Here is a 26360-nt window from a genome sequence, read left to right on the forward strand (position 1 = left end):
AGCAAGACTCTGTCTCAAAAAAAAAAAAAAGAAGTATGACTTTTTAAAGACATAACGCTATTTCACACTTAATAGACTACAGTATAGAATAAACACAACTTTTAGACTCACTGAGAAATCAAAAAGTTCATATGACTGATTTGTTGTGCTATTTGTTTTACTGTGGTGGCCTGGAACTGAACCTGCAATACCTTTGAGGCATGTCTGTAACACGAAATGGCCGTCTTAATACAACAGAAGTTTTTGGAGTTCTGTTCTGGAGGCTGGAAGTCCAAAATCAAGGTGTTGGCAGGGACATGCTCCCTCTGAATCCTGTAGGGGAGGATCCTTCATTGCATCTTCCAGCTTCTGGAGCCCCAGGGCTTCCTTGGCGTGTTGCAACAGAACTCAAATTTCTGTCTCTGTCCTCACGTGGCCGTCTTCCCTCTAGGTCTGTGTCCTCACATGCGGTTCTCCTCTCTGTGCATGTGTGTGTCCTGAGTTCTCTCTTTTTATAAGGATATCAGTCATATTGGATTAGGGCCTACCTTAATGGCCTCCTCTTAACTTGATTGCATCTGCAGATTGTATTTCCAAGTAAGATCACATCCACAGGGACTGGGGGATCAAGACTTCAGCATATTTGAGGGAGACACAATTCAACCGATAACAGAGCCCCTCTGAAAATGTCAACCGTCAAGTGCTCATGGCACACGGTCCAGCTGTTGGTGCTCACCTTTCCCCAGCACACAGTGGAGGCTCCGCCTCAATTTCACTCTTCATGGGAACAGCTAAGCCAGGTAGTGAGTAGGGGCTATGTTTGTGCCAGTGCAACAGACACTGCAGGGCAGCTTGTGATGCCAGCAGCATATTTGCCAGACTCAGCCTCACAGACCATAGCACCTAGAATCTAACAAGGTAAACTTAGAATAAATCTAACTGCTTTTCTTTTTCTTTCTTTTTTTTGAGCATTTTAAAAATACAATTGATAAATTTCCTGACTGTGCCCTCCTCATCTTGCATTGCTGAATAAGTGCGAACCTCTCTATGGTATAAAGCAGAAAATCACTGAGCTTATGACAAGAAACAGGAAACACTTGTAAAAGAGACCAAATTGAAAAATCAGGAGAAATTTCCTCCTACAAAAGAGATTTACTGCCAAGAAACCAGGGAAACTTTCAGAACACTCTCTTTTTCTTATTTTTTAAAAGATTCAGTTGTACAAATACTTCTGTGAAACTAGCCAGGAAGTTTGTACATGAATGAATATATGTTTTCAGTGTGTTTATATATTTCATTTCATACATGTATCATATATATACATACATATATATAACAAAGACAATGAATATTGCAGAAAATTAAAATTAAAGCAAAGAGTAAGAAGGGTTAACAAAATTTTCCTGAATGCAGTGGGAACAGATGAAAAAGACAGACTGGCAGGCACAGTGGCTCACGCCTGTAGTCCCAACACTTTGAGAGGTCGAGGCAAGAGGACCACTTGAGCCCAGGAGCTCGCGACCATCCTAAGCAACAAGGCAGAATCCTGTTTCTACAAAAAAGTATAAAAATTAGCTGGGCATGGTGGCATGCACCTGTAGTCACAGCTATGCAGGAGAGTGAGGTGGAAGGATCACCTGAGCCCAGGACGCTAAGGCTTCAGTGAGCCATGATGGCACCCCTGCACTCCAGCCTGGATGACAGAATGAGACACTATCTCAAAAAAAGAAAGAGAGAAGACATATGTAAGACAATGTTAGGATTCAAAATAATGTAACAAAAATTCCAAAAGGATAAGCAAATAAGCCCACACCTAGCCATCACTAAGGAAAATTCTATGTTTCAGGGATAGACAAAAAAACTCAGTTTCCAGAAATAAAATGTGAAAATATGATACCTGCAAAAGAAATAAATTTATTGGCACCGCCTTGATTCTACACAACACTAAATTGTATAAGATAGCAGTTCTATTGAGCCAAGCTAATATTCACACCTAGAGGCTCCAGATACACATTAAAGGATAAGCAAAGACATAAAAATAGTAACATTTAAGTACGTTTCCCAGGCAATTCATAAGCAAATTTTTAAAAAGGAGAATGATGAATTCCAAGAGAAATATCAATGAAATCGAGAATTGGTAAAAACAACAACAAAATAAAGCCGCACACACAGAAACTTGGCAATGTAATCGTAATTTAGTAATAATATCCCTAAAATCACAAAACATATCAATAAAACTAGAAAATGTGAGAAAACAAGGCAAGGTGGGCTAGACTTACGTTTCAGAAAAGATGAGTGGACCGGCTCTACAGAGTGTGACTCTAGAAGTGAGAAAATAGGGTTAAATATATGTCGTGAGTATATGTATAATGCACATGCACACATATAAAATGAAATTCCTCATTGGAAAAATATTAAGTTTAATTTCCAAATTATTAGAATAACTAAAACAGCTGAATCTATCTGTTCCATATAGCAAGTGAGAGGGAAGGAAAAGGAATAGCAGGGAATGCATTTGCTCTTCCACCGAAAAGAAGCCCCCTCAGGTTTGGGTCAGGTCATTTTATTCATTGCTTTCTCCTCATCCTCATCATTGGGCATCATGAAATCAATGAAAAAGGTAGTGAACGAATGATGACAAAAGCCAATCAAATGTATCATTTATCTCAATACATTTGGCTTAATCTTCTTGTTGAAAGACAAAGTCTCCTAGAAAGGATGAAAAGCAACAAATCTTGTATTTATAAAAAAACACATCTCAAGTAAAATGACATAGTATTATTATACACACACACACATCAAGGGAAAATGCAAGCAAAAAATGGCAGAAATGATGTGAGAAAAGACAGAACTTAAGAAAAAAATTGTCAAACAGGTCTACAAAATAATTGTGTTATTTTGGTGCCAGGTACAGTCCACAATGAAGCCAAGATATTAAGAAGCAAAGTGGGCCAGGAGAAGTTAGAGCAGAAATATCTCTTACAATAGTGAGAGAATAAGAAAGAGAAGTGAAAAAAAGCTGGGAACACACTTGAAGTTTAGGCTGGGCCATAGAGGTCTCCTGCATTGTAATCCTTCTGGTTTGCCACATATGCACGCTGTGAGGACGCTGACGAGGTATGCACAGCACGATTATTTTCCATTTTTTGCCTTTAGGTACCGCCTCGTTGGTCGGTCATCTGCTGAATGTATCATCTCAGGCAATACTGCCCATTGGAGCACAAAGCCACCAATTTGTCAAGGTGAGTTGAAATCTCTTTCCCCATTCAATCCATCATTTAATCCTAGCATGGCCTTCCTAGAATTACGAAGAATGAATCTCATCCCTCTTGAAATGGTATCCTTTTGATATTTGAAGAATGCAGTCATATCCCAGTCATATCCTTAAAACGGCTCACAGCATTCCCTTCTACCTTCATCTAGAAATGCTTTTTTTCCCCCTTATCTTAAGGGGTAATTTATTTTAAACTAGTCTTGAGCTCATTTAAACAGCCCCGAATTTCCTCTTCTGTTTTAAATGGCCTTCATTTAAACAGCCCCCAATTCCCTCTTCCCAGTTTGAAGAGCATTTTATTTAGTGAAGTCAACAAATACACACTTGGTGAAAGAAACCCTGTATCCTCTCTGCAGGCTCTTAGTATCACATCAGATATTCAAGCAATGCAGCCCTTTCTTCCTTTTTATTATTTGTCTAGACAGGGGCATGCCATCTTCCCTGTCAATTGTTTGGAAGATGAGCTTCCTAGATTTTGGGGAGCAAAGAGGAATGAGCAATTGCAAGCTAACAAGGAATATAAAATGGATATAATCCTGGGTTTGGTGATGGTTTGAGGAAATAAGCAATTTCGAACACAACTGATGGGAGGACGAGTGGACACAAACTTTGTGGAAGGTTGATCTGGCTGGGCACTGTTCTAATGTAGAATAGGACACAGTATTCAGTTTTTCCAAGATCAGACAAGATTGGAGGAATTCAGGGTGGTACAGCTGTAGATCAGTATTCAGTTCTTTTTATTACCTCTGAATCTGCAAGTATTGTGTTTATTACATGTAATATTGTATACTTGTGCTTTGTGTAATATTGTATATTTTTGCCTTGTCTTTATTAGTTCTGCCAGAGCTTTTTGTTTTTGTTATTTAATAAAGATGCTATACTATGCAAGGTATGGTGGCTCATACTGTAATCCCAGCACTTTGGGAGGCCTAGGTGGGCAGATCAATCAAGCTCAGGAATTCAAGGCCAACCTATACAACAGGGTGAAACCCTGTCTCTACAAAAATACAAAGATCAAACGGGCATGGTGGCACACACCTATAGTCAAAACTACTCGGGGGGTTGAGAGGTGGAAGGATTTCTTGAACCAGAGAGATCAAGGCTGCAATGAGACATGGTCATGCCACTGCACTCCAGCCTGGGCAGCAGGGCAAGACCCTGTCTCAAAAAAGAAAATGCTATGCTATATGCTTTATTATATTAATAACCAAATGCCTTCTATATATAGAGAGAACTAAATTAATAATGGTGAGATAACATAGTTAAATTCTCATTTAGCAGGGGAAATATAAACATGGACTATTGGCCAGGCACAGTGGCTCACACCTGTAATCCCAACACATTGGGAGGCCGAGGCAGGCAGATCACTTGAGGTCAGGAGTTCGAGACTAGCCTGGCCAACATGGTGAAACCCGTGTCCACTAAAAATACAAAAGTTAGCCCAATGTGGTGGAGCATGCCTGTAATTCCAGCTACTCAGGAGGCTGAGGCAGGAGAATCTCTTGAACCTGGAAGGCAGGGGTTGCAGTGAGCCAAGATCATGCCACTGCACTACAACCTGGGTGACGGAGTAAGACTCTGTTCTCAAAAAAAAAAAAAAAAAAAAAGTGGACTATAATAATATGTGGACACATTTAGTGAAGTAATGTTAACTGAGAACAGCATAACTCATAATATTATAAAAATGTAAGAATATGTCTGTACATTAGTAAATATTAGATGAGAATAATATTGTGAATATTTACTTCTGCTAATTTTGGATTTTAAAAAAACTGTTAGCAAAATTTGCACTAAACTATAATTTCAAGAAACCAGGCCAGGGGTGGTGGCTTTCACCTGTAATCCCGGAATTCTGAAAGGCCGAGGGAGGCAGATTGCTTGAGGCCAGGAGTTCAAGACTAGCCTGGCCAACATGGCCAAACCCTATCTCTAATAAAAATGCAAAAATTAATCAGACATGGTGGTGCATGCCTATAATCCAGCTACTCAGGAGACTGAGGTGGGAGGATGGCTTGACCTGGGAAGCGAAGGTTGCAGTGAGCCGTGATCATACCACAGCACTCAAGACTCTGTCCCAGGGTTTTGTTTTGGTTAACTTGCTGTCTCTTTTCCCAGAAATTCCTTGTGGGCTGCCCCCCTCCATCGTCAATGGAGACTTCACTAGCACCAACAGGGAGTATTTTCACTATGGATCAGTGGTGACCTACCGCTGCAATCCTGGAAGCGGAGGGAGAAATGCGTTTGAGCTCGTGGGTGAGCCCTCCATACACTGCACCAGCAATGAGGATCAAGTGGGCATCTGGAGCGGCCCGGCCCCTCAGTGCATTATACCTAACAAATGCACGCCTCCAAATGTTGAAAATGGAATAATGGTATCTGACAACAGAAGCTTATTTTCCTTAAACGAAGTTGTGGAGTTTAGGTGTCAGCCTGGCTTCGTCATGAAAGGATCCCCCCGTGTGCAATGTCAGGCCCTGAACAAATGGAAGCCAGAGTTACCAAGCTGCTCCAGGGGTGAGTCTGACTGAGGCCTAGAAGGGCCCTGCAAATGACATGAGTTGCTGTTGGATCAGGATATTAGTATTTGTTCAGAGGGAGGGATGTGTGGTGAGTAGTGTGGAAGAGCAAGTTTGGGAAAAAGAAGCATGAAATTAAGAATTGGGGTGTGCATGCACCTATGCATATATGTCCTCACTGTGAAAAGCAAGACCTTAATTAGCCAAGAATAAAGATTTTGGACTCACCTATTAATCAGTTATCAGGGCACAGTACCAGCTGCACTATCTCTCAATTATATTGAAAAATCATATGAACTTTCTTTATGGTCAGCTGTGCACTAAGCACTTTATATATATTTTCTCATTTATTATTTACAATAACACTTTGAAATTGTGCTGTTGTAATATCCATTTAAGAGTGAAGTCAGCTTGGCCTTTCAGAGGTTGGGTAAATTGGCCAAGTCACATGCTCTAGCTGAGACACCCAAGATTTTGAAAGGCAAGGGTCTTAGACCCCAGAGTCTGAATGCTCTAGCTCTTGCCATACTTCTATCAGCATCCATTGGTGAAAGAAAGAGACTGGTTTACAAAGACCAGAAATCATGGCATCAGAATAGAGATGAAGACTTTAGAGTTTGCCTATAATGGTCTGCCTCCTACATTTTATTTTGTTATTTTATTTTATTAAAAACCTATTTATTAGGGTTGGGGTCCGTCTCTGTTGCCCAGGCTAATCAATGATACAGTGATACAGTCATGGCTCACTGCAGCCTCAAACTCCTGGGCTCAAGCCATCCGCCTCCTACATTTTATCCCCGGGAATCTAAGAGTGAAAGTAACTTGCTCAAAGCCAGTTAAGTGACGATTTTTAAATTCATCTTGAATGAGATATAGATTAGGTTGATGTTAAAATGGGTTCTGATGCCCTAAGCATGGACGAACAGGACTGTAAGTAAAGGCAGACGTTGAGTCAAACACTCTCCAAATAATATGTCCTCTCGTGACAAAGGGCTGGCTTATTTAAGGGCTTTTGGTTTTGATAGTTCATCTTGTCTACTGGTGTCACAATAGCTGGTTTAGCAGTGGAGTGGGAGGTGTAATGGCTGATACATAGGGACAGAGAAGCAGCTTACAATTCTTCTACTAACCCGTGTTAGCCTTGTGCAACCACTGAGCTGGGAAGACGAACAGATAAAGACATACAAAGTTGGATGTATTGAGGTAGGAGATGGGCAGGGCTTGTGTTGTGTTCACAATCCTGCTGACCAAAACAGGATCTGGCTTAGACAGGATGAAGTGAAAAATCAGCAGGAACCAGCAGATGACGACAAAAGCAATCCCTAGCAGGAACCAGCAGATGGCGATGAAAGCAATCCCTAGCTGCCCTCACAATCCCATCAGCACTATGATAGTTTACAAACGGCCATGGCCATGACCTGGAAGTTACCACCCCTTTCCTGGAAAGTTCTAAATAAGTCACCCCTTAATTTGCATTGATCACTCCTCAATTTACATGTAATTGAAGCAGGTTTACAGGAGTATAAATACAGTTGCCTGCTAGGAGCCTGTATGTTGCTGACTCTGGACACACTGCCTGTGAGTTAGCCGTGTTCTGCAAGGGGCAGTGTCTTTCACCAAAAGATTGCTATCTAGTACCACTGGCTCATCTTTGAATTCTTTCCTGGGTGAGGCAAGAACCCTTCCAGAATAAGCCCCAATTTGGGGGCTTGCCTGTCCTGAAACATTATGACTGTACTTTAGTCATAGGTGTGCAATCAGAGAAATGGGGGGGAAATCTGTAAAACAGGCTTGGGCTCAGGTGACAGTCTCATTACCTGAATAACGGGTGAAAACTGGGATTGCCTTCCTAGGAAGCATGTAGATGGAGACTCCACCAATACTAACAACTCCACACCGGATAGCAAGAGCTAGGAGAAAAAACCTCATGCCCTGTAGATTTACAAGTGAATTTGAGGTCTTGTGCTAGGGAGAACTGGGTTCTATTTCTCTACCTCTGACTAGTTATGAGGGCTTCAGCAAGCATAAGCTATAGCAAAGGAAATTCCCCCATAACTAACAAGTACTCTGGAACTGTCCTTTCCACAGTGTGTCAGCCACCTCCAGAAATCCTGCATGGTGAGCATACCCAAAGCAATCAGGTCAACTTTTCACCTGGGCAGGAAGTGTTCTACAGCTGTGAGCCCGGCTATGACCTCAGAGGGGCTGCTTCTCTGCACTGCACACCCCAGGGAGACTGGAGCCCGGAAGTCCCCAGATGTGCAGGTGCCTCGACTCTCTGGCTTCTAGATTGCTCTCTGTACCCCTCACATGGAGGTCTTACTCCTGTTTTTTTTTATTCTAGTGAAATCCTGTGATGACTTCTTGGGTCAACTCCCTCATGGCCATGTGCTGCTTCCACTTAATCTCCAGCTTGGGGCAAAAGTGTCCTTTATTTGTGATGAAGGGTGAGTGTGACCCAGAATTAAAATCAGCGACTCAGCTCTGAAGAGTGACTCTTGAGCTCAAGGATAAATCCAAAAAGAGGGCTGACCTAGGAAAAGAAGAATACAGGGAGATTAACTTCTGGAAGTGTGGTTTTAAAAAAGTAGGGGCTAAGTGGCAGTACCATCGGGAGATAAAGAGATAAAGAAAAAATGGCACATACAACTCAGTGTCAAGTACAAACAGAAATACAGCCAGCAGTCCAGAAAAGGAGACTGACCTAGTGCAAAGAAGTACTGGAGGAGAATAATATCTGAAACAATGATTGGGAAGTGCGGTATGAATCAGATGGATCCATGAACAGAGGTTTAAAAAGGAAAAAGCTCCACTCATTTGATTTCTCACTGATAGAGGCTAAGAAATCAAATCATTTTGGAAAACATGCAGCTTCCAGTGAGGGACAAAGCAGAAACAACAACAGAAATACAACAGATCTTGAAAAAAAAAGTATATATATATATGTGTGTGTGTGTGTGTGTGTGTGTGTGTGTGTGTGACATTAGATGTATGAACAAATAATAATTTGCATACACGAAGAGATAAATATTCTAAGGGGTTGTTAAGAAAAGTTTGTTATATAAGAGAAAGTTGTGGCCGGGCGCGGTGGCTCAAGCCTGTAATCCCAGCACTTTGGGAGGCCGAGGCGGGTGGATCACGAGGTCAAGAGATCGAGACCATCCTGGTCAACATGGTGAAACCCCGTCTCTACTAATACAAAAAATTAGCTGGGCATGGTGGCGCGTGCCTGTAATCCCAGCTACTCAGGAGGCTGAGGCAGGAGAATTGCCTGAACCCAGGAGGCGGAGGTTGCGGTGAGCCGAGATCGCGCCATTGCACTCCAGCCTGGGTATCAAGAGCGAAACTCCGTCTCAAAAAAAAAAAAAAAAGAGAAAGTTGTATATAAGATAAATAAGACGGAAAGATTATTTCACAAAACTTTTAAACAAATAAATAGTGGAATTAGTAGTAAGAATGAAAGAGTAAGTAAAAATATTTTAAAGTCCGATTACATACGATTGACAGCTTTGCCAGCTGTTATTGCTTTGTCCTCACTGAAAGCTACACTTTCTCCAACATGATCTGTCTTCTGAGCCTGTCAGTGAGAAACCAAGTGAACTGAGTCTTTTTACCTGTGCTTTAGCCGAGCAGTGAAACGTTAATTAAGTTAGGAATTCCCAGGGAGGAGGCTGAGATCTGTCAATGAAGAGAAGAGAGAAATGGTGCATTCATCCAGGCACTACTGCTTTGTTCTTTAGGTTTCGCTTGAAGGGCAGTTCCGTCAGTCATTGTGTCTTGGTTGGAATGAGAAGCCTTTGGAGTAACAGTGTTCCTGTGTGTGAACGTGAGTAGATGAAACACTTCTTCAGTCTGGATCTTTCTCTTTGTCTTTTTCTGAATGTGGTTTGCCCCATGAGATGATCTATTGTTTGTCCTGCTATTTATGTCCATTTTTAATAGAAATTGTTTTTGTTGGAATAGATACAAGCAATGTTTTGGGGGAAAATAAACCTGAGCATCATGTGGTTTTGGGTAACATCCTATAAATATTTATGAGGAGAGTCTGTGCTATAAATAGAGAGAAATGCTTCATAGAAATAAATGTACAGCAAGGTGCTATGCTAAATTTTTCTCTTCTTTCCTGTCAGAAGTAATAGTCACACTTCAACTTTTCAGTTCTTCCCTCAGTTATCCGTTTAGTCACTACTCATTCTTTCAACACAAAATTATTTGAACACCTATTAGTGCCAAGCAATCTTCTGGGAACTGGGAATATGCCTATAAACAAGACAGATAAGTCCATGTTTATATTTTTGTGCAAGAATAAAGACAAAATAAAACAAAAACATGAATAGAAATGTTCAAATAATACTAAGTGTTATTAAGAAAATGCTCTCAATTGATTCAGTGCTCCAGTTGAGAAAGTAGCTGAGGACCCCAAAGTGAAGTGCACCTCTAGGTATAGCTGAGGGTTCAAACTGGGAGGCTGTTGCAGCAATTTAATCAGAGAAGTTGGCCCAGGATAGCTGTTGGGAAAGGTGACGATGAGAAGTGATCAAATTCTGGATATATTTTCAAGGTGCAGATGACAGGATTTGCTGATGGTTTGCTTATGTGAGAGAAAGAGAAGAATCATAGACAGTTTCCAGGCTTTTGGCCAGAACGACTGCCAGCGTAGAATTTCCCTTAGCTGTAATGCAGGGGACTGCATGAAGTTTGGGAATGGGGGAAATCAAGAGTTAAGCTTAGGACATAAGTTTTGTATTCCTCTTAATATCCAGATGGGTATCTTGGAGAGTCCCAGGCTGCCCATAGGTAGGTAAAAGCCATCATTGTATCTGCTATGCTTAAAATCAAGACTGAAAGAGATCCTCACCTAGGGAGTGAGTGCTGCTCAAGAACAGATGCGTGGACTGAGCCTGGATGTCCAGCATTAAGAGTTGAAAAGGTGAGAAGGAAGAATGATGAAAGAGATTATGATGAAGCAGCCACTGCAGTAAGAGAAAACACAGGAAGGTGAGGTGCCCTGGAAGCCAAGTGGGGAAATTCTATTAAGGAGATTAGACTAACCAACTGTGTCAAATGCTATAGAAATGTCAAATTCGGTGGGCACAGAAAATTGATCTTTGGGTTTAGCAACTTGGAGGTAAAAAGTGGCAGTTTCAGTAGAGTGCTGGCAAACACTGATTGGGATGAATTCTTGGGAGAATGAACGGGAGGAATTGTAACAGATCATAGACAATATTTCAGAGGAGTTTTCATGTAAAGAGAGTAGAAGTAGGACTATAGCTGGAGAAGGAAATGGCAGCAAGGGGGTTGCTTTTTATTTTTAAGAGGGCAGAAAATAGTGTGTAAAAAACAGAAACACTACTATGTCCAATCTGTTCATTTACTTCTTCACTAAATCAATCAGCGCTATTGCTTCCCCTTCTAAGCATAGCTATTAAACATACATGTTTACAATAGAATTTTGCTCAAATGAATACTTTGCTTTAAATTATTTCAATGTCTTGTACTGATTTATATGACGAAACATGATAGTTTCATCTTGCATAGGTGGAAGTCAGCTATTTGACAAACAGGAAGTCAACTATTTCCCTGAAATAGTTAAGAAGTATGAAAGAAAAAAAAGAGAAAATACCCTCATGAAGCCAACATATACCTGAAATCACTGACTAGAGTGTAAACATTGGTTAAGCTATTTTAGCCTTTGATTAGTTTATAATTTTTTTAAGCTGTAATATCCTCTTCCCAAATTCAAAGCAAATTAGAAAGGGGAAGGAGTGTCTCCAAATACAGGCATTCCAAAGAATAATGTGTTTCTTTAACAACAACAAAAAATCCTTTAAAAACCAATGAGTATCTCAAAAAAGCCTAACATTCTTGAGCCTTTTGAAACACAAGAGTACACAGTATATTTTATTTCATTATGACAGCATTACTGTAATCTTTCATATTTATTTTGAAAATCATTGCCTGGCATCATAAAGAAAAATTAAATCACTGATATACAAATAGTAAATGCATAATATATTTTAGAACGATGTCTCCAGTATGCAGATTCTTGATGTCAAAGATCATATTTATCTTGGGCTTAAAACGGTACTTGACATACAGGAGGTACTCAAAAAATGCTTACTGAATTAATGGATCATTTCCCTTTAATGTGGCTATGAAGATTTTTATTTAAAGGAATATACTATTTATTTTTCAGAAATCTTAACTATCTGAAAAATTTAGGATGCTTAATTTGGGGAAGACTTTTGTAATAAACATTGATTTAGTTGTCATTTCATTTAGCTCCATCTTAGCAGAGGCCTAATACATTTATTATGCAGTTTCTACTTTCCTTAAGAAAAAAGTACACTTAATTAGCGACACAGTCACCGTATGACAACTGTGGAATCACCTTGGACTCAAATTTAAATTTTTAAATGGAATTGAGAGCTCTTGCTTTCTTTCTAGAAATATTTTGTCCAAATCCTCCAGTTGTCCTTAATGGGAGACACACAGAAACTCCCCTTGGAGATATTCCTTATGGAAAAGAAGTATCTTACACATGCGACCCCCACCCAGACAGAGGGATGACCTTCGACCTCATTGGGAACAGCACCATCCGCTGCACAAGTGACCCTCAAGGGAATGGGGTTTGGAGTAGCCCCGCCCCTCGCTGTGAACTTTCTGCTCCTGCTGGTCAGTATCTGCTTCCACATATCCTAAATGGGTTCAGAATATCTGGACCCAATCCTTCATGTCTCTATAATAAGAGTATGGTATCTGTTTGTGAGATTAACTTTGTCATAAGTGGAAATGTCAAAATGACATACTGTAGCTAAAACAGATGGGTTTCAGCAGCGCCAAGGTGTGTTTGAATTAAGATGAGCAGAACTATTCTTGCTGGTGGAGTGGAGAAGGGTGGGGTAAGGGGTCTGAAGGGAGCGGCGGAGGGAAGGCAGCAAGACACAGTTATGAAAATCAGGAAGAAAAATGTATTCACTGGAGAGGACATGAAAACAACTGCCTATGAACACTAGCCAGTATCGGTATAACTGACAGACACGCTCCGTAAGTTCATGAGATGCACATGGGCATGCAGAGTTCAAAATTGGAAATGTGGATATTATTTAGCTAAGGTTTTAACTAGTGTTTTGCTGCATGGGCTAACCAGAAAGACTCTTTGTCTTGACTAAAAGTTTGTCCACTTGTCAGCTTGCCTCCAGGCCAACTTCATCTTGGTACTTGAACTGTTTCACTCGGGGGTAAGAGGCAAGGAAATGAGTAGCCCAAAGAAAAGAGTATGAAAAGGAAGAGGCTGTTTCTTCCTAAGGACAGGAGAAGTTGCCTGTTCCTTTAGGGCAAACATTCAGCCTTTTCCAGAACAGAAGCTGGAGTGGATTGGCGATGTGGCACCAGCCTTGGAATATTCCATTATCCACAGGGAAACCCTGAGAGAGAAGAGCAATCCAAGGTGAAAAGGCATTCAGACCTGATGAAAGGCACTTAACCTTTGATCTTTACCCTCCAACTGAGTGGTACCCTTCAGAATCCAGTAAATTTTTTTTTTTTTTTGAGATGGAGTCTCACTCTGTCACCACGGTGGAGTGCAGTGGCGTGATCTCAGCTCACTGCAAAGTCCACCTCCTGGGTTCAAGTGATTCTCTTGCCTCAGCCTCCCGAGTAGCTGGGACTACAGGTATGTGCCACCACGCCCAGCTCATTTTTGCATTTTTAGTAGAGACAGGGTTTCACCGTGTTGGCCAGGATGGTCTCGATCTCTTGACCTCATGATCCGCCCGCCTCAGCCCCACAAAGTGCTGGGATTACAGGCGTAAGCCACGGCTCCTGACCAGAATCTAGTAAAACAATTAAAAAAAAATTTTTTTATTGTACTTTAGGCTCTGGGGTACATGTGCAGATCATGCAGGATTGTTGCATGGGTACATACATGGCAATGTGGTTTACTACCTCCATCTCTCTGTGACCTACATCTGACATTTATCCCCATGTTATCCCTTCCTGACCGCCCCAACCCCCTGCTGTCCTTCCCTTGCCCCCCCAACAGACCCCAGTGTGTGATGCTCCCCTCCCTGTGTCCATGTGTTCTCATTGTTCAGCACCCACCTATGAGTGAGAACATGCGGTGTTTGATTTTTTAATGCAAATGCTTATGCCCCAGTGCAGGCTTAATGAATGAACAGATGGAGGAAGTCTTCTCCAAAAAGGAGGTAGTTTAGTTCAGACTCTGTTTGAAAACATGCAGCATATGGCTGGGCACGGTGGCTCACGTCTGTAATCCCAGCACTTTGGAAGGCCGAGGTGAAAGGATTGAGGCCAAGAGTTCAAGACCAACCTGGCCAACACAGCAAGACCCTGTCTCTATAAAAAATAAAATTTGAAAATTGCAAATACTGTTAAACAATAAAAGTAAAAATATGCAGCACACAATATACTCTCTCAAAAAGAAGACATAGTTTCTTATGGGAGGCTAACTTAGTCTGTTTTGTTCTGGTTCTTTTGTGTGTGTGTGTGTGTTTGTGTGTGTATGTGTGTGTGTGCTGTGTCTGTTTTTGAGGCAGGGTCTTGCTCGTTTGCCCAGGCTGGAGTACAGTGGTGCAATCATAGCTTACTGCAGCCTCGACCTCCCTGGCTCAAGTAAGCCTCCCATCCCAGCCTCCCAAGTAGCTAGGACCACAGGTGCATGCCACCACACCCAGCTAATTCTTGTATTTTATGTAGACTGGGTTTCCTCATGTTACCCAGGCTGGTCTTGAACTCCTGAGCTCAAGCAATCCGTCCCAGGAGTGCTGAGACTACAAGGCATGAGCCACTGTGCCCAGCCTATTTTGTTCTATCTTTAAATGCCTGGTTTAGCATCAGAAGAAGAACAGTGTATTAGTTTCCTAGGGCTGCTGTAACAAATTACCACAAACTAGGTGACTTAAAACAAAAGAAACTTATTATTTCACAGTTTTGTAGTCTAGAAGTCTGAAATCGAGGTGTTGGCAGGGGTATTTTCCCATCTTCTAAGGCTCTAGAAAATAACCAATTCCTTGCTTCTTCCATCTCCTGCTGGTTTTTGGAATTCTTTGGCATTCCTTGGTTTATGGATGCTTCATTCCAGTCCCTGCTTCCATGATAGCCTTTTCCCCTGTGTCTCTATTTTTCAAATCCCTCTACTTTTTCCCTGATAGGACATCAGTCATTGGATTTAGGGCCCACTCTAAATAAAAGATGATCTAATCTCAAGATCCTAACCTTAATTCTATCTGAAAAATCATTATTCCAAATAAGTTCCTATTCTGAGGTTTTAGGTAGAGATATCTTTTAGGAGAACATCATTCAACTCACTACAAGGGGTATTTGCTTTGAAGGGCCAGAGAGGCACCCTGAGAATGTAGTAGATGGAGAGAGATGATAAAATATGTATCACAACTCATGAGTGAATTAGCACAAATACCTGAGGATTTAAGTGGTTAACTGTGGATATAGGCACTCCTATAGGAGGTCTGACTTGAAACTATAAGTTGAAGTTCTTGCTTTGGTGAAATAAGAACAAAAAGATCAGAAAGCTGAGTAGTCTTCCAAATAGTAAAAATTTCCTGCTGAGTAGATGCCATTGAAAGCTCCATCCCAAGGTATCGTCAAGGGGAAGAAAATCTTTTGCTATTCTTGTAAGTTTCTTTGTTTCTGAGGTCCCATCTATTAGCTTAATTGGAGAGAAAGAGAAGGTAGGGTGGAAGGCTCTCTGCAAACTTTGATATTCCTGTGGTTTTGTTCTCCAGGTCACTGTAAAACCCCAGAGCAGTATCCGTTTGCCAGTCCTACAACCCCAATTAATGAGTCTGAGTTTCCAATTGGGACATCTTTGAATTATGAATGCCGTCCTGGGTATTTTGGGAGTATGTTCTCTATCTCCTGCTTAGAAAACTTGGTCTGGTCAAGCGCTGAAGACAACTGTAGACGTGAGTAACCCCTCCCTGGGAGCTACTTCATGTCTGGGCATTGGTGGAACTGGGCTTGGTGGCTCACACCTATAATCCCAGCACTTTGGGAGGCCAAGGCTGGCAGACAGCTTGAGCTCAGGAGTTTGCCACCAGCCTGGGCAGCATGGCCAAATCCCATCTCTACAAACAACAACAATAAAAACAGAACAGCCGGGATTTGGTTCAGTTTGCTCGAATTTTGGAGGCAGGATGTCTACATTTGCCCAAGGTACTTTTAAAGGGTGAATTTGTACATCACCTCTTCATATTGCTTGAAGTTTCTGAACCTTGACTAGATGCTCGTTTCATGAGAATGACTCTCACAAAGGAATTAGAAAGAAAATTTACATTCACTGTAGATGATCCTTGATGGCTGAAACTATGAAATGAATGAAACAGGAGTACAAAAGAAATTTACGTGGGTTGCAGTGAACTGTGCTTGGCTAACTAAAAATAGGGAGGATATCCTAAATTTTGAGGCCTTTGATTTTGGCTGGCGGAATAAGAGTACAACACTTTAGCCATAAATGACTTGTTTTGTGTTGTATTGTTTCTGTTGGTGTTGTTTTGTTTTGTTTTGTTTTGTTTTGCTTTGAGATGGAGCCTCACTCTATGGCCCAGGCTGGAGTGCAGTGGTGCAATCTTGGCTTACTGCAACCTCCGCCTCCTGGGTTCAAGCAAGTCTCCCTGCCTCAGCCTCCTGGGTAGCTGGGATTACAGGTGCCCATCTCTACACCCAGCTAATCTTTGCATTGTTTAGTAGAGATGGGGTTTTGCCATGTTGGCCAGGCTGGTCTTGAACTCCCAACCTCAGGTGATCCACCTGCCTTGGCCTCCCAAAGTGTTAAGATTACAGGCATGAACCACTTCACCCGGCCCATAAATAATCTTTATTAGGAAATGCAAGGTAGTCTTTTTTAAAGTGGTTTAAAGATTGTGTGGTTCTGAGGTTGTTTGCCAAGTTTCCTCAACATAGTCAATTCTGTTGAAACAATCAGAACTGTATATGCTGTTCAGTATGCCACACTCCAGTTTAAACCTTACAAACAAAGGTAAGTTGAACTCTACACTTAATCCCAAATTCTGCTTCTTCCTCCTAGGAAAATCATGTGGAACTCCTCCAAAACCCTTCAATGGAATGGTTCATGTAAACACAGACATCCAATTTGGATCAACAATTAATTATTCTTGTAATGAAGGGTGAGTTGAAAATACCATCTCTTGAATATTAGTTCCAGAACAGCAGAGCCAACTTCTGACCCAGTCTCAGATAGACAAACTAAATGCTACCTTTACTTTAAAAGCAAGCAATAGGACTTCTAGATGGAGATTATACCTTGGACATAGGCATGTGATCAAAGGAATATGAAAAAAAAAAAGGAATAATCTGTATTGTATTGTAAACCAGGGGAAGGCATCATGTTCCTGTCAGAGGTGGTACATGTGAAACCTGGTCAGGCATTCATTGGATGAAAAGGAGCAGCTTACAAATAAGTACAAGGAAAACAGGTAGATGAACCATGCAAACCTCCTTAACTGAGATCAGTAGGTACTACAATTGAGTTGGAGGACCCTGAATCAGGGTTTGGGAGGGTAAATCTTAATTGTAACAACAGCTCTGGGGGAAGTGTATGCATCAAAAGTACACACAGAGAGGGGACATTTATGGGGTTCTTGCTCTTGACTTCTCCTTGGGACAAGTAGCCAGACAAGAAGCCACTGCCTCAACTGAGAAGGGGCTTTTAAAGACTCTGCAGTGGACTTCCAGCAAACTCCAGTAGACCTGCAGCAGAGGGGCCTGACTGTTAGAAGGAAAAATAACAAACAGAAAGGAACAATATCAACATCAACAAAAAGGATGTCCATGTGAAAACCCCATCCAAAGGTCACCAACATCAAAGACCACAGGTAGATAAATGCACAAAGATGAGGAAAAACTAGCACAAAACAGCTGAAAATTCCAAAAACCTGAACAGCTCTTCTCCTCCAAAGGATCACAACTCCTTGCCAGCAAGGAAACAAACCTGGACGGAGAATGAGTTTGATGAACTGACAGAAGTAGGCTTCAGAAGGTGGGTAATAACAAACTCCTCTGAGCTAAAGAAGCATGTTCCAACCCAATGCAAGGAAGCTAAGAACCTTGTAAAAAAGAGGAATTGCTAACTAGAATAACCAGTTTAGAGAAAAACATAAATGACTTGATGGAGCTGAAAAACACAGCACGAGAACTTCATGAAGGATACACAAGTATCAATAGCTGAATCAATCAAGTGGAATAAAGGATGTGAGAGATTGAAGATCAACTTAATGAAATAAAGCATGAAGACAAGATTAGAGAAAAAAGAATGAAAAGGAATGAACAAAGCCTCCAAGAAATAAGGGACTATGAGAAAAAACCAAACCTACATTTGATTGATGTACCTGAAAGTGACGAGGAGAATGAAACTTAGTTTGAAAACACTCTTTAGGATATTATCCAGGAGAACTTCCCTAATCTAGCAAGGCAGGCCAACATTCAAATTCAGGAAATACAGAGAACACCACAAAGACACTCCTTGAGAAGAGCAACTACAAGACACATAATTGTCAGATTCACCTGATGGAAATGAAGGAAAAAAATGTTAAGGGCAGCCAGAGAGAAAGGTCGGGTTAGCCACAAAGGGAAGCCCATCAGACTAACAGTGGATCTTTCTGCAGAAACTCTACAAGCCAGAAGAGAGTGGGGCCAATATTCAACATCCTTAAAGCAAAGAATTTTCCACCCAGAATTTCATATGCAGCCAAACTAAGCTTCATAAGCAAAGAAGAAATAAAATCCTTTACAGACAAGCAAATGCTGAGAGATTTTGTCACCACCAGGACTACCTTACAAGAGCTCCTGAAGGAAGCACTAACATGGAAAGGAACAACCGGTACCAGCCACTGCAAAAACATACCAAGTTGTAAAGACCATTGACATTATGAAGAAACTGCATCAACTAATGGACAAAATAACCAGCTAGCATCATAATGACAGAATCAAATTCACACATAACAATATTAACCTTAAATGTAAATGAGCTAAATGGCCCAATTAAAAGACACAGACTGGCAAATTGGAGTCATGATCCATGGGTGTGCTGTATTCAGGAGACCCATCTCATATAAAAAGACACACATAGGCTCAAAATAAAGAGATGGAGGAATATTTACCAAGCAAATGGAAAGCAAAAATAAAAAAGGGGTTGCAATCCTAATCTCTGATAAAACAGATTTTAAACCAACAAAGATCAAAAAACACAAAGAAGGCCATTATGCAATGGTAAAGGGATCAATGCAACAAAAAGAGCTAACTGTCTTAAATAAATATACACCCAATACAGGAGCACCCAGATTCATAAAGCAAGTTCGTAGAGACTTACAAAGAGACTTAGATTCCCACACAATAATAGTGAGGGACTTTAACACCCCACTGCCAATATTAGACAGGTCAATGGGACAGAAAATTAACAAGGATATTCAGGACTTGAACTCAGCTCTGGGCCAAGTGACCTAAGAGACGTCTACAGAACTCTCCACCCCAAATCAATAGAATATACATTATTCTCAGCACCACATTGCACTTATTCTAAAATTAACCACATAATTGGAAGTAAAACACTCTTCAGCAAATGCAAAAAATAGAAATCATAACAAACAGTCTCTCAGACCACAGTGCAATCAAATTAGATCTCAGGATTAAGAAACTCACTCAAAACCTCACAACTACAGGGAAAGTGAACAACTAGCTCCTGAATGACTGCTGGGTAAATAACGAAATGAAGGCAGAAATAAATAAGTTCTTTGAAACTGATGGTAACAAAGACACAACATACCAGAATCTCTGGGACACAGCTAACGCAGTGTTTAGAGGGAAATTTATAGCATTAAATGCCTACAGGAAAAAGCATGAAAGATCTAAAATTGACACCCTAATGTCACAATTGAAAGAACTAGAGAAGCAAGAGCAAACAAATTCTAAAGCTAGCAAAAAACAAGAAATGATTAAGATCAGAGCAGAACTGAGGGAGATAAAGACACAAAAAAATCCTTCAAAATATCAATGAATCCAGGAGCTGGTTTTTGAAAAGATTAACAAAATAGATAGGCCACTAGCCAGACTAATAAAAAAGAAAAGAAAGAAGAATCAAATAGACACAATAAAAAGTAATAAAAGGGATCTCACCACTGATCCCACAGAAATACAAACTACCATCAGAGAATATTATTAATACTTCTATGCAAATAAACTAGAAAATCTAGAAGAAATGGATAAATTCCTGGACGCATACACTCTCCCAAGACCAAACCAGGAAGAAGTCAAATCTCTGAATAGACCAATGATAAGTTCTAAAATTGAGGCAGTAATTAGTAGCCTACCCACCAAAAAAATTCCGGGACCAAATGGATTCACAGCTAAATTCTACCAGAAGTACAAAGAGGAGCTGGTAGCATTCCTTCTGAAACTATTCCAAACAATAGAAAAAGAGGGACTCCTTCCTTACTCATTTTATGGGGCCAGCATCATCCTAATACCAAAACCTGGGAGAGACGCAACAAAAAAAGAAAATTTCAGGCCAGTATCCCTAATGAACATCAACGTGAAGATCCTCGATAAAATACTAGCAAACCAAATCCAGCAGCACATCAAAAAGCTTATCCACCATGATCAAGTCTGCTTCATCCCTGGGAGGCAAAGGTGGTTCAACGTATGTAAATCAGTAAACATAATCCATCACATAAACAGAACCAATGACAAAAACCACATGATTATCTCAATAGATGCAGAAAAGGCCTTTGATAAAATTCAGCACCCCTTCATGCTAAAAACTCTCAATAAACTAGGTATTGATGGAATGTATCTCAAAATAATAAGAGCTACTTATCATACTGAATGGGCAAAAGCTGGAAGCATTCCCTTTGAAAACAGGCACAAGACAAGGATACTCTTTCTCACCACTCATATTTAACATAGTGTTGGAAGTTCTGGCCAGGGCAATCAGGCAAGGGAAAGAAATAAAGGGCATTCAAATAGGAAGAGAGGAAGTTAAATTGTCCATTTGCAGATGACATGATTGTACATTTAGAAAACCCCATCATGTCAGCCCCAAATCTCCTTAAGCTGATAAGCAACTTCAGCAAAGTTTCAGGATACAAAATCAATGTGCAAAAATCACAAGCATTCCTATGCAACAATAACAGACAAACAGAGAGCCAAATCATGAGTGAACTCCCATTCACAATTGCTACAAAGGGAATAAAATACCTAGGAATAACTTACAAAGGATGTGAAGGACCTCTTCAAGGAGAACTACAAACTACTGTTCAAGGAAATAAGAGAGGACACAGACAAATGGGAAAACATTCCATGCTCATGGATAGGAAGAATCAATATTGTGAAAATGACCATACTGCCCAAAGTAATTTATAGATTCAGTGGTATTCCCATCAAACTACCATTGACTTTCTTCACTGAATTAGAAAAAAGCTACTTTAAATTTCATATGGAGCCAAAAAGAGCCTGTATAGCCAAGACAATCCTAAACAAAAAGAACAAAGCTGGTGACATCACACTACCTGACTTCAAACTATACTACAAGGCAAAACAGCGTGGTACTGGTACCAAAACAGATATATACATCAATGGAACAGAACAGAGGCCTAAGAATCATTGCCACACGTCTACTACCATCTGATCTTTGACAAATCTGACCAAAACAAGCAATGGGGAAAGGATTTCCTATTTAATAAATGGTGTTGGGAAAACTGACTAGCCATATGCAGAAAACTGAAACTGGACCCCTTCCTTACACCTTATACAAAAATAAACTCAAGATGGATTGAAGACTTAAATGTAAGACCTAAAACCATAAAAACCCTAGAAGAAAACCTGGGAAGTACCATTCAAGACAGGCATGGGCAAAGACTTCATGACTAAAACACCAAAAGCAATGGCGACAAAAGCCAAAATAGACAAGTGGGATCTAATTAAACTAAAGAGCTTCTGCACAGCAAAATAAACTATCATCAGAGTGAACAGGCAACCTACAGAATGGGAGAAATTTTTTGCAATCTATTCTTCTGACGAAGGGCTAATATCCACTATCTACAAGGAACTTAAACAAATTTACAAGAAAAAAAGTAACCCCATCAAAAAGTGAGTGAAGAATATTAACAGACACTTCTCAAAAGAAGACATTTACGCAGGTAACAAACATGAAAAAAGCTCATCAACGCTCGTCATTAGAGGAATGCAAATCAAAACCACATTGAGATACCATCTCACACAGGTTAGAATGGCAATCATTAAAAATTCAGGAAACAACAGATGCTGGAGAGGATGTGGAGAAATAGGAACTTTTTTACACTGTTCGTGGGAGTGTAAATTAGTTCAACTATTGTGGAAGACAGTGAGGCAATTCCTCAAGGAACCAGAAACACCATTTGACCTAGCAATCCCATTACTGGGTATATACACAAAGGATTATAAATCATTCGACCATAAAGACACATGCACACATATGTTTATTGCAACGCTATTCACAATAGCAAAGACTTGGAACCAACCCAAATGCCTATCAATGATAGACTGGATAAAGAAAATGTGGCACTTATCCACCATGGAACACTAAGCAGCCATAAAAAAGGATGAGTTCATGTCCTTTGCAGGGACATGGATGAAGGTGGAAACCATCACTCTCAGCAAACTAACACAGGAACAGAAAACCAGGCACTGCATGTTCTCACTCATAAGTGGGAGTTGAACAATGAGAACACATGGACACAGGGAGGGGAACATCACACACCAGGGCCTGTCGGGGTGTGGGGTGGCTAGGGGAGAGAGAGCATTAGAAGAATCCAACATCATTTATTAACTAATGTAGATAATGGGTTGGGGTGCAGCAAACCACCATGGCTAGTGTACACCTATGTAACAAACCTGCATGTTCTGCACATGTGTCCCAGAACTTAAAATAGAATAAAAAGAAAAAAGACTGTGTACTCATTTTTGACTGCCATGATAAATTCAGAAAGAAAAAACATGATAGATGTTAAATTTTACTCAAATAACTGCCCTGGTCATCAGCCCCATTCTATTCTATTACCACAGTGAGTCAGTATTCCTTCTTTCTCACTATGTCTGAGCCTGGATGATTTTAACTGCTTTTCACACAACCTCTTAACCAAACTGTTCTCACCTCCATTGTGGATGAACGTAGATTTCCCTATGGTAAGCAAAAAAAAAAAATCACCAAATCTAAGGCAAGATACAGCAATTGAAAAGAAAAGAAACCAACCTAAGAGATCAGAGAAATACTCATCCACACAACAATTTACTCCAATAAGCAGGGGAAAATCTTTAGAAATCTGTCACATGTTTATAACGTAGAATTGATGGAACTATAAGAGACATTTATAAGATTTAGTTATTTGATATCAGAAAAGTTCAGATGTGAATGAAACACACAGGAGTCTGAAAAGAAGTGATGACGGGTAGATTGGAGCCTGTACACACACACACACACACAGACAAACACACACACACACAAAAAAAAAAAAACCCAAAGAGATAGTGAAGACAAGATTGAATTCTCCAGAATTCATCAAGAACCAGACTTGAAATTACACACATATACACACAGACACACAGAGATATAATAGAGACATTTCAGAAAAAAATAAAAGAAAGCAGAATGAGTAGAAGAATTAATTAGCACATGATGGAAGATAATTTCTCAGGCTAGAAAGGAAAAGACTAAATTGATCATTGAAGGCTTACTAAACAAATCAAGATGAACAGTAATGGGCCCTGGCCCTGCATGGAAGAAAATTATGCCATCCAGATATTTTAAAACAATACTGCCACTCTCCAGAGATAAGCAAAAAAGAAGAAATTCATATTAGCATCGAGCTTCTGTTCTGTAACACTAGGTAGCAGAAGTTAGTGTTTGAGAGGAAATATTGTACAATAAAATTTCTGTACTCAGCCAAGCTGCCATTCTTGCAAGGCACAGATGCATAGTCTTACATGAGCAGAACCCCAAACATACACCAAGGCGGGCGGGTCACCAGAGGTCAGAAGTTTGAGACAAGCCTGGCCAACATGGTGAAACCCCAACTCTACTAAAATATAAAAATTAGCTGGGTGTGGTGGCGCACGCCTGTAGTCCCAGCTACTTGGGAGGCTGAGGCAGGAGAATTGCTTGACCCGGGAGGTGGAGGTTGCAGTGAGCTGAGGTCATGCCACTGCCCTCCAGCCTGGCACCTGGTGACAGGGCGAGACTGTCTCAAAAAAAGAAAGAAAGAAAGAAAAAAATTTAAAACAAAGACTAAAGCAGATGCTCTAATACGAATATCCATAGCAGCTTTGTTCATCATAGCCAAAAGGTAGAAACAATCCAAGTTTCTATGAGCAGATGAGTGGATAAACAAAATGGAGCTCACACATTCCGTGGAATACTATTCAGCTATACAAAGGAATAGAATTCGTAGGTCATGGTCAAAGTTTAGTGGAGGGCAATTTGGCAATATGTACTGAAAGGCTTACAACCATGCATAGCCTTTTCCCCAAATCTGCAAATCTCGTCTCTTGTGTAGATGTGAAGATCTGAATCCTCAAGCTGTCTTTGAAGTCAGTGAAGTTCTCGTCTCATTTCTTTTCATGTGTACAAGATCGTGCATTGTAGTGTTTTTGCTAACAGTTGAAATTCCAGACATTAAGGACTTTGTTAGGTAGGTTATGGACTATCCAAGTAATAACCAATATGCAGCCACTAAAAATGGCATTGTAGAGCAATATGTAATAACTAGAATAATTGTACAATATAGTTCATAAGTATTAAAGAGGGTTATAAAACCATGCACAGTGTGAGTCATTTGGTTTAACAGATGTCTATGAAGATTTAAAGATATTGAAGTTTTACTCATCCTTTCAGAAAAGGAACTCCATTTGCTTGAGAAACTATTTGGAGAAAAAGTGGGAACTATATGCAGACAGAACAATTCTGGGAAATGGAGAAGTAAGATATTTATTATCCCAGACAGGGAATCTTAGGGAATGAGCCTGGGTTTCAATAAAATAATTTTACAGACATGGGACATCAGGTCAGGAAAAATTACAACATAATTACACTACAACATATTTGTGCCTTAAAATACCCTCCAAAATAAGCTAGGCACAGGAGAACTAATACCACATGATTTTACTGATTTGTGAAATCTAAAACAGTTGAACTCATAGAAGCAGAGAGCAGAAAGCTGGTTACCAGGTACTGAGAGGTGGGATGCTGAGATTTGGTCAAAGCACACAGAGTTTCAGTGAGACCGGAGGAGTAAGTTTTAGAGAACTATTCCACAGCATGGTGACTGTAGTTAATAATAATGTGTATTTCAAGATTGCTGGCCGGGCGCAGTGTCTCATACCTGCAGCACTTGGGAGGCTGAGGCAGCAGAATTGCTTAAGCCTAGGAGTTAGAAACTAGCCTGTGCAACATGGCAAAACCCTGTCTCTACCAAAAAGTGCAAAAACTTAGCCGGGCATGATAGCGCATTACCTGTACTCCCAGCTACTCGGGAGGCTAAGGTGGAAGAATGGCATGAACCCAGGAGGCAGAGGTTGCAGTAAGCCAAGATCACATCACTGCACTCCAGCCTGGGGGACAGAGCCAGAGCCTGTCAAAAAAAAAAAAAAGAAAGAAAGAAAAAAAGAAAAGAACAAGAACAAGAAAATATTGCTTAAAGAGTAGATTTAAATGTTCTCACCACAAAAATAAAGTACATGAGAACATGTAAATTAATTTAATCATTTACAACAGAAACATATAGCAAAACACCACATTTTACCCTATAAATATATACAATTATTATTTGTTAATTAAAAATAAAATCAAATTTTAAAAAATATTTCCTGTGTTTTCGCAGCCATACCTAGGCTGGAAACTGCTTCACGTTTTAGCTCTAACACGTTAGCTTAGTCACAGCGAGCACATCAAAGCGACCTCTAGGAGGCCAGAAGTCAGAGGACACCCACAATCCCATGCTCTTAGACAACTTTTAAACGTGTGACACGAGACAGGCAGAGGAAAACACAGGTAATAATGGGATTATCATCTTCTTTCCTTACTCCAGTGGTTCTCAACTTGTCTATTTGCAGCAATTTTTAAGATTTTTTCTTGGCACACTTGAAAAGATTTTATAGCACAACCTATCAGGCTAGCACTAAGCAAAATTCAATCACTACCTAAAACGTAAGAGACTCGCTGTGTCTACAAAAACATTGTCATTGCCATAGTCACACAGTTCCCTTTAGCTTTATGTCACTGTTTTGGGAAGAGCTGGTATGTCAATTAAGATTAGATAGATCCAGCTGTAAAAGACAGAAGAAATAAAATAACAGGATCTCAAACATAGATAGTAGTTTGCTTCTCTGTCAGGTTAAAAATCACTAAGGTAGGCAGTCCAGGGTTTATACAATGACTCCATAATCCACAGAAACCTGGGTTCCTTCCATTTTGCTACTCTGACCTCCTCAAAATGAGAGTCCGTCTTTTCTCATGATCCAAACTTCAGCCAGTATAGAAGACACAGGGAAGAAGGGAAAGTCAGTTC

The 26360-nt window shown here is 40.3% G+C and overlaps 1 protein-coding gene across 1 annotated transcript in view; it reads left to right on the plus strand.

Annotated features, from left to right (window-relative positions):
• Positions 1-26360, plus strand: part of LOC135268209 (complement receptor type 1-like) — a 148059-nt gene that overhangs the window by 22483 nt on the left and 99216 nt on the right. The window contains exons 9-16 of the mRNA XM_064360205.1: positions 3136-3221; positions 5369-5767; positions 7858-8034; positions 8114-8216; positions 9510-9595; positions 12217-12444; positions 15534-15713; positions 16835-16934. Coding sequence (XP_064216275.1) covers positions 3136-3221; positions 5369-5767; positions 7858-8034; positions 8114-8216; positions 9510-9595; positions 12217-12444; positions 15534-15713; positions 16835-16934 — 1359 coding nt within the window. The remainder of the gene's footprint in view (positions 1-3135; positions 3222-5368; positions 5768-7857; positions 8035-8113; positions 8217-9509; positions 9596-12216; positions 12445-15533; positions 15714-16834; positions 16935-26360) is intronic.

Source organism: Aotus nancymaae, unplaced genomic scaffold (assembly GCF_030222135.1).
Source record: "Aotus nancymaae isolate 86718 unplaced genomic scaffold, 86718_ANA_hifiasm-v0.15.2.pri h1tg000039l, whole genome shotgun sequence".
Taxonomy (NCBI): domain Eukaryota; kingdom Metazoa; phylum Chordata; class Mammalia; order Primates; family Aotidae; genus Aotus; species Aotus nancymaae.